The 14,101-nt window shown below is 42.1% G+C and overlaps 1 protein-coding gene across 1 annotated transcript in view; it reads right to left on the bottom strand.

The window, feature by feature from the left end:
- ITPR2 (inositol 1,4,5-trisphosphate receptor type 2) overlaps positions 1-14,101 on the bottom strand; it is a 482,081-nt gene that overhangs the window by 115,269 nt on the left and 352,711 nt on the right. Inside the window, exons 44-45 of the mRNA XM_077469087.1 lie at positions 8,635-8,730; positions 5,275-5,394 (exon numbers count right to left, since the gene is read on the bottom strand). Coding sequence (XP_077325213.1) covers positions 5,275-5,394; positions 8,635-8,730 — 216 coding nt within the window. The remainder of the gene's footprint in view (positions 1-5,274; positions 5,395-8,634; positions 8,731-14,101) is intronic.

The following is a 14,101-nucleotide window of genomic DNA, read 5'->3' as shown; positions in this document are numbered from 1 at the left end:
ACTGTGCTGTAAATTACCCTTGCAGAGAGCAGAGCTGTGGGGGGGACCCAGCAAACCCCACCCACTACAAGCCACCTGCAGAAAACTACAGGAGGGGTAGAGACAAGACCAGTCATCCTGAACAAAGAGAAATGGTAGCAGTGACAGGTCTTTATTACAAGAAATAGTTCCCTGTGGTTGTGTGGGTTTCTTCCTACTATCCAAAGACATGCCGGTAGGTAATTGGCTCAAGCTTCAATTGTAAGCTCTTGAGGCCAGAGACTGCTGTGAATGTACAGTAAATGATCAGCACTCTTTCATATCTGCAATACTGTAAATACTGTCTAATCGGCAGGCTAAGGGTGGGCAGGTGACCAAAGCAATTTTTTTCTACAGTTACCCAACAGATAGGGGAGTACAAGGGCCACAGTTACTTGGAGAAAACTATATATAACAGTTCCCACTGTGGATGCTCACAGCTTTAACACAATGACAAGACATCTATATGAGGAATAGCACTGAGGTCCTGAGATTAAGATTTTTTTTCCTGGAGTTCCACTGTAAGGAAAAAACAGACTGAATTCCATGGACGTTCGCCGGATGGAGAGAACACGGAGATGTACAGAACGGGTGGTGGCGCACAACTGCAGCAGCTGGAGCAGTCAGCGAGCGGGAGCCTCACACCTCCACACTCCGCAGCAATTTAATTAGGTGCTGTCATTTCAATCCCAGACTGTGAGTCACACTGTTCTAGACTGCTGTCTGCTCCAGTGAGCGAGACTCACACACAAAGTTCTGCACAAGAGAGACAACTTTCCACGACACCAACAACAACAATTCACCGAGATCTGCCTGCTATAAATAAGCCTCATACTGCCTCATCTCACTTGTTAAAGGCAAACTCCGGGTGATAAAAAAAATTCTATCAAAAAAGCATCTCCTGTGAATTGTCACTGCTTTGCTTCACCAGTGACAATACACGATACAATTCTTCAGAGAATGTCAAATAAATGAAATCTCTTGTGGACTTCTTTATGGAAAGTGTTTGATTTTAAATGATTGTCCATTGTTCCCAATCAGTGTTTCAGATATTGATCAGATTCAGATTTTGGAGAGGAATTGTGCTGCCTTCAGAATTTTAGTTGGTTATTTTAGATTTTTTTTTACAAATCCTAGCATGCTGCAACTTTTGTTTGTTTTATCAACTTTTATCAAACCTTTCTTTCTGAAAACTGGCCTTTATTAGAACATTGTTCTTATCTGAACTGGGCTGTCATATTTGTGGGTCAATCGTAGACAAAAGGCAACACACCAAGTTAAGAGCCAGATAAAGAGTTTACTAGAGTCCCATTTCAGAATTTAAAAAAAAACTGTTTTGAGAGCACAGTGGGCCATTTATCAAGGTGGCAAGCAGAGCCCACCTTCATAAATAGGACCACCACACCCTCGAAAGGTTTGTGCTTTATTTTCTCATATGGGACTCTAGTAAAGGCTCTACCAGAGTCTTACCTTGGCGTGCTGGCTTTCCCTACCATTGGATATACATGGTGTTGCTATTCAGCCGTGCACCCACCCTTATATAGAAATTTGCAGGAAGTTTGTCTGATATGAGTTGATGTACTTTATGCCTGTGAGCCAGGCGACTGAGATTGTTCATGTCGTGCCACCTGCCTTGGATACCTAGGAGTTCCTTAAAGCCTGCTGTAGGCATGAGATGACAGCCGCCCTGCTGTTTGTTGGCAATAACAAGTAGCAATATAATAAGCTATAAGATAAAAAGTATGTGGACACCCCTGCAAACGAATAAATACTGTACTCTTCCAATCTGGTGGTAACAGTTTCAGGAAGGATCTTTTCTGTTTCAGCATGACTGCCCCTGTACACAAAGCCAACTCCAAAAGACATGGTCTGACCAGTTCGGTGACCTTTGAGATTAATTGGAATCTAGATTGTGAGCCAAGTCTTCTCATCTAACAGCAGTACCTGACCTTACAAAATCTTTTGGCTGAATGGGCACAAATCCCCACAGACGCTTTCTAAAATTTTGTGGAAAGCATACCCAGAAGAGCTGAGTCTGTTAGAGCCAAAAAGAGACACCAACCTCGTATAATTACCCATAGTTTTGGAATTAGATGGTCAACAAGCTCTTATAGCTGTCAGAGTCAGGTGTCCACAAACTTTGGGGCATGTAATGTACGTACAGGAAAAACCCACAACCTCAGCTTGTTGACATAACCTACCGTGGAGAGTAAAAGGCCTTTGCCAGTTGCTATTGCTCCCACAGTGGCTAGCACTTCCATCTAGCAGTACTAGGATCATTGGTTTGAATCCCAACCATGGCACCACCTGCCTTGAGTTGGCATACTCTCCCCGTGCCTGCATGGGTTTCCTCTGGGTTCTCTGGTTTCCTCCCATACTCCAAAAACATGCTGGTAGGTTAATTGGCTCATGTCCAAATTGGCCATAGTGTGTGGGCTACTGGGCTAACAGCTGGTGCTTCTGTTTGAAAGCAGTCCATACAGGCCTCCATATCCAGTTGCTATTGAAGATTTATGCCTGCTCTATCCTTAAAGTCTGGACCTTTTTTTTTCTATTCCAGAATGACTGGGTCTCTGTGGACAAAGCCCACTCCAAGGCACGGTTTGGTGTGGAGATACTCTAGTAGCCTGTACAGAACTCTGAACTTAACCCTACTCAACATCTTTTTTTTAAATTATTTATTTAGTGGTATGCAACATACAATAATGCGGTAACTTCACAGACTATGCGGTACAATTTAGGATATTTGAACAGTAACTAATAGTATCTGTACTAGAGGTATGTACTCCAAAGGTAATTATGATGGAACAAATCTATAGGTGTGCAGGGTTCCCAGATACCTGGGGAGTAAAAGACTAGGGCTTCACATTGACGGGTAATATAATCCCTTGTAGTTCAATAGGGATTATGCCCGGTAACTTTGAAGAATTACGGTATCAGTACGTAGGGGAAGAATAATGAGGGGTGTTCAACTGGGGTCGAAACATACCAGTTTTTGCATTAGAAGGGAGCAAGTGAATATAGGGGGAAGACAAAAAAGAAAAAAGGAAGAGAGAAAGTGAGAAAGAGAAATAGAGGAAAAGGGAGAGAAAGTAGATATTATAGTGGGAAAGGTGGGGGGGGGGGGGCGAGGTCCTACCTAGGGGGCAAAGGCCGCCCGCTGCCTACTGAACATCTTTGAGATGAATTGAAAGGCCAATTGCATGGCAGGTCTTCTTATCAAGCGTCAGTGCCTGAACTCACAAATGCCCTATTGGCTGAATAGATGTAAACTCCTAAGCAGTAACTGGTCACATAGGTACAATGGCTTTCTGGGGGCACCAGGGACAGTTTAACATTCAGCATATGGGACTGAGAACAGGCTGTGGGAACTGCAGGGGTGCAGAAAGGGGCAGGGAACCTACCTATTTACCACTAACACAAAGTAGATTCAATAGAGAATGCTGCACTAATAGATACTAATAATGTGCTGACAGGTTTGTGCTGCAATTGAGAGTTTATAGCTGTTTTCAGTGCCATAGGTTTTCTATAAAAAGGCAGCTCTGTACTTCACAGAGGGATGTGGTCCAACTCTGTGTGTACCAGGCCCTGATTAATCACACTTCAGGACCTCTGCGATATATTTATGTCTCCTGCACCCTGCGGGTCAGCCAATTACAAGAAATTTTGTCCGTTTCTGGTAAAGAGAGCAGCAGGTGGGGCACCAGAGGAGAGAGCTGTGCATAAATGCAGCCTTCCCAATCCCCCCCCCCACATCACCACCCTTCCCTTGAGGGGGGGGGCACAAAACTTTCAAGTGCGACTGTGCCAATAATACAGTGTCTGCACCACGGATAGAAATAGAACAAAGAGGACCCGAAACTGAATCCTGCCGATAAAATAACTGATACGAGACTAGTTCCATCTGGAAAAGAGGAACTGTGCTTGGCCTGGCTGATACAGGACGTGGTGGAGGTGGCTAGTATTGGTGTGGCTTCGGTCTACGAAACACGTGTATGTGGGGTGATTTCCTCACCACAAGCATCTGTGGTTTCATCACTTTTTTTCGTTCTTTGCTCTGTGATTATTTTCTCCGCTGGTTGCCTTTTTTTTAAAGGGGAACTATTTAGTATTTTCAATAGAAGCTTATTTTGGGTTATTGTGCTTGCTTTACCAAATTTTTTGACCAGATGTTATATAACTACTACAATCTGAAATGGCTACAGTGCAACCAGCACCCTTCTTTTCCCAACACAAATCTATAGGTCGATTGGCCCTCGGGGGGTCAGATAACTTATCTGACTAGTTGTTGAGCCATTGCAAGGAAATACATAGCACCGTCTATTGGCTATTCTGTGCATCTCTATATTTAATACAACAAGAAAAATATGGAAGAGAAGGTATGTAAAATTGTAAATGTCAAAAGAAAAGACTATAGGGCAAACAATGAACTATAACTCAAAATATATTCACTGATATTCTATACTTTGCTTAGAAACATGTTACATGTTCCATACGTTTTAAGGGTGGAACATGTAACATGTTCCCAATGCTGCAGCTGCTGCCTGACCCTTGCCCCCCCCCGGCTCCCTGTGGTAGCAGTACAGAGAAGTTTCCCATACTAGCTGTCAGTCTTTTAAATCAGTAAGGAAGAGCCCCACATGGATGCGTCATTCATTTACAGAGTTCTGTGAATGAAAGAACTACAAGCATCGACATCCTTGTTAGCTTGTAGTTCACTTATCCTTCCTGTCAGTGTATCCGCTTTCCAGTACGGGATGTATGGGCACACAGATACACTGACAGATAGATCTGCAGGAGACCTGCATGGCACCAGGTCTGCTGATCACTAGTGCAATGCTTTACACATGCAAAAAAAAAAAAAAAAAAATGTATGTTTTTTTACCTGAAAAAAATGTACATTTATTATTGTTTTTTAAAAAAAAAGTACTTATCCTTTAAAGCTGAGCTGCACCCTTCCCCTCAGTCTTGCACAGTTGTAGAAGCTCCCTTCCTGTACTGAAACCTTCTGTAGACCTTCCCAGCTACAACAAGCTAAGCAAAAGAAAAAGCTACATAGGGCTCCCTTCCTTAAATGCTTACACATTTGCAAGACAGTTAGTCGCTGCTTTGCAAACATTAAAATAATTTTCATAAAAAGATGTAAATTAGAGAGGGTTAGCGTTTTGTGGTCAGTGATTTATGAAAATATTCCTCATTTTTTTTCAAGGCTTTTGAAAAAGTTTTTTTCAAGGTTTAATGAAACAGTGTGCATACCTGGTGAGCCAAGATGTAAATGTTGTGTCCAACACACCTTGGGGACACTTGGTCATCCTGGTAGTGGTCGTCTTGGTCACTCTCCAGTGCCTGGTTATAAGCTGCTTTTATTACATCCACCTGTACAACAACATGAAGAATGTCATATTACTGAGATACCGATCAAAATCTGTACATATATTATATATATCTATATATATCTTATATACACACAGTATATACTGTATTTAGTGCCTCTTTATAGATGGACAAAATAACTGTTCTTAAAGCAGAACTTTGGATTTTTCTTAAATTACTTTTGCTGTAGAGGGGATACGAACTCTACGTCTTCTTTTCTTGCACATTACAGTTCTTTCTTCTGCATGCATTCTCTGGCAATAGCTTTGTGGGAACTTTCAGCTGCGCAACACTGAACCTCAGCATCCACTTCCTGTTATGGCCAGGTGGTGTTATAATTGCCCCCCTACAACACGACATGGGTGACAAAATGACCCAGCCCCCACTAGTGGTCTTTGCTATTGGCTAAAACAGCACAGTGACCATGTCCACGACAGTTCAAACCACACAGACATCTGGGAAATGTAGTCTCTACGTCTGAGCTGCTACCTGCATATCGCCATAAAACAGAAAGGGGAAGAGCGAGACTTAAGTGGCCATGTGACTGGTGATATTTTAGTCCTAAAACGGGTATTGAACTAGAAATATACATTGAAGAGACTACATTGGCCAGATGAGAGACAATAAATGCCCCATATTCTTTAGTCCAATACTTGTCATCTTTCTCAATGAAAGAATGAATATTCTTTTGGGTATCCAAACTTATGGTGGCCTCCAGTGGTCCCTAAAGCTGGCCATACATGGATTGAAATTCAGCTAGATCAGCAAGGACCACATTTCCAAATTTCCATCCATCTATGGCTGTTCCCACTCAACAATGTCAATCTAATGATCGACTTCTGTCAAAAGGGGACTCTGAGGAGTCCTCGCTGTCAGAATACAATAGCACAAAGGGGTGGATTTATCCATCCACCTCACTTGTGTGGATGGGGAATACGTTTATTTTTGTTTTTAGATCAGCCTAGTGGGAGTGGCTAGGCCTTGAGTAACCAAAATGGCCCTGGTCTCAGCCAATTCTTAAACAGGGATGTTAACTGAAGCACTACCTGTCATGGAGTAAACAGGCGGCCGCATGTGCAGACAATGCAAGTTTTAGCTGGTAAATGGCAGTCCCCGCGCAGTAATTCACAACTGCACTCCGTCTCTCCCTATATTTCTGCTTTTTGCACCAGGAGCAGGCTGCAGAGAGAAACAGTGTCTGGCAAGCAATGAGATTCCCAGCATCACACTGCACACTCCTGACTTCTCCTGGCTGAGTTTCTAATGTAGGGCCCCTTTTTCAATTGTGGTGCTCTCTGTAGTGTGATGCGTTTTGGATCGTTCTTTAGGGCCCGTTCACACTAGAGCAATGACTGGTGTTTTTCTGCACTAGAAGAACACACCAGTCAGTGCTAGGTCATATAGAAAACAATTGTTTTCTATGTTCCTTGTTCTCACTGCAGTACAGCCTGGAGGCGCAGTGCATAGCTCACAGGAAGGCAATGCATGTTACCGCGCAGCAGCGCAACACACTGTACTCCTATTCAGTGACACTTTGTGCACTCCACATGAAGTTAAATAAAAAATAAAAAAACTGTGTGATGCCAGAAACCAGTGTGCTTCCTGCACACTAAACAGCTCCGGTTTAGTGTGCAAGCAAGTGTGAACAGGCACTTAGAGAGCATTTGGCAGGTGGTGAGGAGGCATTGCATTGCCTTCTCACTGTCTGTTTTAACCACCTAAATGCCAGACTGCCATGCTACAAATGCATGCATTGTGTGTGGTTGCCCCTTTTACTTGAATAGGTCACGTTTGGCAGGTGTTAGTGCCCAGCGAACATGACAGGGGGTATAATATTTGCTGCTGCAGGGGTAGTACAAATGCGGTTCAACTGTGGGGGGGTTTTACTACAACCAAACCACTTATGTAAGGGCTCATTCACATGTACTTTGATCTCTGAAGAGCGATCCATGTTCAGATCACCATCATCTTCAGAGAGCATTTGACAGGCCACAAGGAGGCATTGTATCTTCTCCTCACTTCCAGCTTTAACCAGTGCAGGGTGCTTGTAGACTGGCCCCATTAACTGTGGCTGCAGCATGTGTACACCCCCACCCATCACAAGGGATGATAAATATCAATTGAAGACAAAGCTGAATTTTTTTGAGGTGGAGACAGGGGGGCGCAGGTGGGTCCAGTTCAAGGGGCTCAGGGCAAGGTCGGTGGCCCCATGATTTCAAACAGCAGGCCTGTCCCAAACAACTAGTGCTACTCCGGCAGACCTGGGAAGCAACTCCCAGGGGGCGCTTGACACCATGGGCCCTCTTGCTTTCCCAGCCCCCCAGCAAAGCAAGGCAGCACTGCTCAAATCGAGAGGTACCTGCCCCTCAGAATCCCCAACTCTTTTGTTCCCACAGGATGATCCTTCAGAACCCCCATAATAACGGCAGGAATACTATACAACTAGACATTCAAGCCATAAGGCCAGAATGATGTCAGAGCACCCCTACTGGTCATTGATATGAATAGATAATACACTTGATCTTAGCCAAAAGACGGGGAAGGAATGCAGTGCATATGCGCAGAATAAGCAAAAGTTGGGCCATGTTGGGATGAAAAGATCATTGGAATGGGGTATGCATTAGGCTTGGCTGCCTGCACTTAGGGAAGTGGCTGTATTTATAACACCCATTATTAAAGCACAACAAAGGTAACAAAACCAAAGGTAATTTTGAAGTGGCTCTGTACTTCTTCAAGTAGCACATGCACCCTCAATATTCCTCCACATGCTTTAAGGTAATTTCCAAAGCAGCCTGGGTGTCTCAAAAACCTAGTTGGCTTTAATATGCAAATATGAACTTCTTACTAGAAGGCAACACTTGGCTCTGCCCTCTCCTGAGCCTCATGATTGGCCGATCAATTTGATGGGCAGCCTCGATGACCAATTAAAAGGTGAAGGTGGCAGAGCCAATAATCAAGCAAAAAGTCTGTATATGTAAATTGGCCCAATCCAAGTATTAGTGTATATTATAAGCAAAAAAAAAAAAAAAAGTGTCATTTTCTAAAAAAAAAAAAAATTACATTTTGCTTGTTATTTTTTTTACCTCTGCTGAAATATGGCAAAATGAAATGAGAAATTTACCATGGACACTTTACGAAAAAAAAGACAACTGACAAATTTGCATTACATAAATAATAAAAGATGAATTATACATTTTAAAGATTTATAAGGAGGCCCAAAACGACATGACCAATATTCCTTACCAGTTCCCCAGGTCTCATGTTAAACAGGATCCTCTCCGCGTTCTCGCTGTCATGGCGGCTCTCCATGATGGCCAGAAGTAGTTTGGAGGCATTGTTCTGGAAGCAGTAGAGTAAAGTTGAAGTTTCACTAAACCCACATAATAAAAAACTCTCAATAAATGGTGTATTAAATGCCGTTCATAATCACTCAGTCGCTATGAGATTTGTTTTCTGTATCCTGCAAAAAAACCTGGTTGATCCCGCTGCTCTCTATGTCCCCCTTCTGTTCATGCCCCTAATTCAGTTAGGGAATTTTCAGCTGAGGTGGCAACTCTGCACATGCTCAATTGTCAGTGAGTTTTCATGCTGAGTATTTTTTCCCTACCACATTTGAGCAGCCCATGTGACTATAGAGTCAAACATGTGGTTGTATACACAGTGGTAAATGACAGCCACTCCCTCCTTCCTCCATGCCCCCTAACCAGCTTAACACAAATGGTAGCGCCATATTAATGTAGATTAATGGAGGCTTCACCTTCCTCTTATTCTAAGACACAGGCTGGAGGGGCATGACGCAGCCTGTGACTGGCAGAAATCCACCCATACCATGTTTTTTCCACAAAATAATAAAGATTTTATTTCAAATATATATTTGTATGACAATTTAAAACAGTTTGATAATATTCATATATTTCTACTCTGTATTCCAGAGGCTGTTTCATTTTTATTTTGAACGTGTGACCAGCACCAGAGGATTAGAAGCCCCCCCTGCCTATTTTTCCCTGCAGACAGGCTGGGAAAGATCTGGGTCATGTGACAGCTGTATATCGCTTAGGAAAAAGGTACTTAGATTTTTTTATTAAAATAAAATAATTACAGTGTCACCATCATCCACATACAGAAATAGAAGGGACAAAGTAAATTAAACAGTGTGTTTAGTAGAACCCACATGGCACTAGAGAGAAGCTCTTTGCTGACCTGCCAGTATGTACCCTGTTCCATTACATTTTTTGTTTGTCCTTTTTAAAAATTGAATAAAAGCACCTTTAAAAAAAAAAAGTTAAGCTCTGCAAGAAAACCTTTTTCAGATATGGATAGACGGTGATGGATTAGAATCCCTGACAGCTTTTGATTGCTGTCAGTGTTTCCACTTGGGAGATTCACCCATTCACTCTCGTCTGAAGAATACAAATCTGAACATTAAATATGAACTCCAGCCTTATCTGCAGACCTGCACAGTTCCTGCACCGGCTCCTCTCCTGTACTGAAATTGCTAAACCTGATTTCACTGCACACTGTGAGCTTCTCACTGGAAGCTGCAGCAAGTCAGATATAGCCTGTGTCATTTTCTGGCTGTAGGACGCCCAGCATCGCCTAGCTCTTTTCTTCCCAGCCATACTGTCCCTGGCCCGCCCCTTAAATCAACTGGATTTCAGTTTTTCCAATCATCCTGTCTAAATTGGCCCTAGTATGTATATGTATGAATGTGAGTTGGGGACCTTAGATTGTAAGCTCCTTGAGGGTAGGGACTGATGTGAATGTACAATGTATATCTAAAAGCACTGTGTAAATTGACAGCGCTATATAAGTACCTGAAATAAATAAATAAATGGAGGCTTATGTCGCTTTGGATAGATTTCCTCTCATTTTCTGCTGTGTCTACAGCACAAATCTCCCCAATGACAGACATAGATGGACAAGGAAAAACCTCTGCTCCAATGCACTTTAATAAATGTAGATTGATACATCAAAGTAGAAAGGCCTTCCTTAACCTTCTTAACTTGTAACTTGGGCAAACTTTGGGGAACACTTTTCTACAAAGCAGCAACTCTGCGGATCTGCCAGAAGCTTCTAAAAAGAAATCTGCATTTTTATATTACATCAAAAGTTTTGGATGGTATATTGCATAATTTTAGTTCCACTTTACCAAAAATACACACATTTGCTATTATTTTTAAACTGCTATCCCCTTGGTAACAAATTAAAAGAAATCCACTCATACTAAAAAAAAAAGCGCTTATTTAAATCTAAACTCCAGGCACACAGCTTAAATACATACAGTGCCTTAAAAAAAGTATTCATACCCCTTGAAACTTTCCACATTCTGTCATGTTACAACCACAATATATGGGGGTACTAACATTTCTAGGTAAAGTTGATCCAGGGAAAATCAGATTGCCTCTCAGGGGTCAGGAAGGATTTTTTCCCCTGCTGTAGCACATTGGATCCTGCTTTGCTGGGGTTTTTCGCCTTCCTCTGGATCAAATGTGGGTATAGGATTGGGTATATGGGATTGTATCATATTATTTTTATTTATTTATTTTTATGGTTGAACTAGATGAACTTGTGTCTTTCAACCTGACTATGTAACCAAAACACAGAAATATATTTTATGTGATAAACCAACACAAAGTGGCACATAATTGTGAAGTGGAAGAAAAATGATAAATAGTTTTCAATTTTTTTTACAAATAAATATGTGAAAAGTGTGGCATTCATTTGTATTCAGCCCCCTTTACTCTGATAACTAAAATCTAGTGGAACTAATTGCCTTCAGAAGTCACCCAATTAGTAAATAGAGTCCACCTGTGTGTAATTTATTCTCAGTATAAACACAGCTGTTCTGTGAAGTCCTCAGAGATTTGTTAGAGAACCTTAGTGAACAAACAGCATCATAAAGGCAAAGGAACATACCAGGTTAAGAAGAAGTTTAAAGCATGGTTATGTTATAAAAAAAATATCCCAAGCTTTGAACATCTCCAAAAATGGAAAGAGTATGGCACAGCTGCAAACCTACCAAGACATGGCCGTTCACCTAAACTCACAGGCCGGGCAAGGAGAGCATTAATCAGAGAAGCAGCCAAGAGGCCCATGGTAACTCTGGAGGAGCTGCAGAGATCCACAGCTCAGGTTGGAGAATCTGTCCACAGGACAACTATTAGTTGTGCACTCCACAAATCTGGCCTTTATGGAAGAGTGCCAAGAAGAAAGTCATTGTTGAAAGAAAGCCAAAAGAAGTCCCATTTGCAGTTTGTGAGAAGCCATGTGGGGGACACAGCAAACATGTGGAAGAAGGTGCTCTGGTCAGATGAGACCAAAATTTAACTTTCTAGCCTAAAAGCAAAACGCTATGTGTGGCGAAAAACTAAACACTGCACATCACCCTGAACAGACCATCCCCACTGTGAAACATGGCGGTGGCAGCATCATGTTGTGGGGATGCTTTTCTTCAGCACGAACAGGGAAGCTGGTCAGAGTTAATGGGAAGGTGGATGGAGCCAAATACAGGGAAATCTCATTTCTCATTTTCTTTACACTTCACAATTATGTGCCACTTTGTGTTGGTCTATAACATAAAATCCCAATAAAATACATTTAAGTTTTTGGTTGTAACATGAGAAAACGTGGAAAATTTCAAGGGGTATGAATATTTTTTCAAGGCACTGTATATGGGAGCTGTGTGACCTGTCAAAGGATTATATTTCTGTCTATCCAGTCCTGAGATTTGCACAGCTCTGCCCCACGGCACTTTTTCTCTGCTGCGGTTAGGTCAACTCCATTGCCAGCCTGTGACTGAGCAGTGAAGGAGCAGCAAAAGACTAATGATGCCACCTCTCTGCTCTGTCCTCCTGACAGCATATTCCTTGTCAGCACATGTTAATGTAACACACTTGACTGGCACCAAGATCTTTCAATTTCCTTCATCCTTATGCAGCTACTCATTGACAGGATGCAGGATAGGATTTGTGCAACTCCAGAGAACAAAGTTATTAATGGCTAAAGTCACCTTTTTGGGCAGAATTTCACTTTGCATAATAAATATAAGAACTTTCTATTGTTATTTCTGGCCCAGCGATCCCAATGTGCTTATCTCTAAAGCCTCATACACACGATCGGACTTTTGTATAAAGGCCGTTGGCCGTAAGTTTGTATTGCATACACATGATCTGACTTTTTAGGCAACAAACAAGAACATAGTGACGTTTCAACGTACTGACGACACTTCAAAAGAGGACGTTCAATTACTCCAGCGCCACCTTTGGTAAACTTCTGTATTGTCATCTGATCTTTTGCATCGGTTCTGAGCATGCGTGTTTGTACTTTGTACAAAAGTCCGATGGTTTTGTGTACACACGATCGGACTTTGCTCCATTGGACTTATGTTGTCAAAAAGTTTGTCCATTTGCACATCCAACAAAAGTCAGATGAAAACCGAAAAAGTTTGTCCAATGGAGCGCACACACGGTCGGATGTTGCTCCAAAACAGATAATTTGCATGTTTGTTGTCAAGCAGGCCTTTGCACTACATAGTTGATCGTAGATCTAAAGGAGATTGTACAATCAGATTGTATAGTGTATGGTGAACTCAGGACATACTTCTCTTTTCAATACTACAGCTCTGATCCACATAGGCTGTTATCTGATCACTCTGCTCCTACACACCCTGCCAAATTAACAATCTATGCAAGATGAAAGTAATGTAGAAAAAAAAATCTGAAAAATGCAAAAAACACTAAAACTGCATAGGAGTGAATCCAGCCTTAGTGAGAACAGTGATCCCTGAATGATGGCATTGGAAAACCATGCACCTTAGGAGGTGGGTGGAAGCGAACTCCTGGAAGGGGAAGGCAGCTGCAGGGTGTTTACTAATCAGGTCAGCTGGTAAACTCCTTTCTGTGTCTTAAAAGAGAAGTATGGGTTTGTTTGTTGTTTCTGGTTTATACTTACCTAGGTGGATGCAGCATTGGAGGGGGCTCAGTCTCTCAGCGCTCCCTGAGAGGCTGAGCCGTGTGTCGGTCCAGGCACCTGGCGGATCCAGACATTTTATTGTCTCAATGACGCGGTGCCTGGACTGACTCCTGTGACATCAGCAGAGAGCGGCTTTTGCACTCCTGTGATCCAGAGGAGAGATACAGCCAAACAAGCTCCTTTAACAGTTTTCACTCCCCAAGGTCTGTCCAGGAAGTAATGGAGAAGTTTTTTTTATACAAGCTGTACACTGAGGTAAGGACTGTGTAGGATAAATAGAAAGCTTTTTCTTTTCTGCAAAAGAAGTACATTAATGCTATATTGGTACATAGGGGAGCTGCGATTTAGAAAAAGAAAAAAAGGTGAACTTATCCTTTAAGGAGCCATTATGTGTTGTGGCAGAGCTATCGGTTTACCTCCACCAACCAACATTTCTAGTTATTTCTAGTTATTTAGTATCTCTCAAACACAGTTTCACTTGATTTTTATGAATTCTTTACCAAGAGATTTTAAAAGTTGAAGATATGTTTCTCTACTCTCCATCTCAAAGGCAATACAACGACTACTTGCTTTCCCAGCAAACAAAGCCTACCAAGCTATACATGCATTGATTTTATCCAAAGATAGCAGTCAAATTAAATTTCTACCTGCACAAGTTCTTGTGTAGCCAGACAGATTTGGGCCTCCTGTGCTTCTGGGCCCCATAGCAGTTGCATGGTCTGCTATGACTATAGTTATG

The sequence above is a fragment of the Lithobates pipiens genome, unplaced genomic scaffold, assembly GCF_037356315.1.
Source record: "Lithobates pipiens isolate NorthernLeopardFrog02 unplaced genomic scaffold, aLitPip1_a1.2 Scaffold_8, whole genome shotgun sequence".
Taxonomy (NCBI): domain Eukaryota; kingdom Metazoa; phylum Chordata; class Amphibia; order Anura; family Ranidae; genus Lithobates; species Lithobates pipiens.
This window is presented reverse-complemented; position numbering and strand designations above follow the sequence as displayed.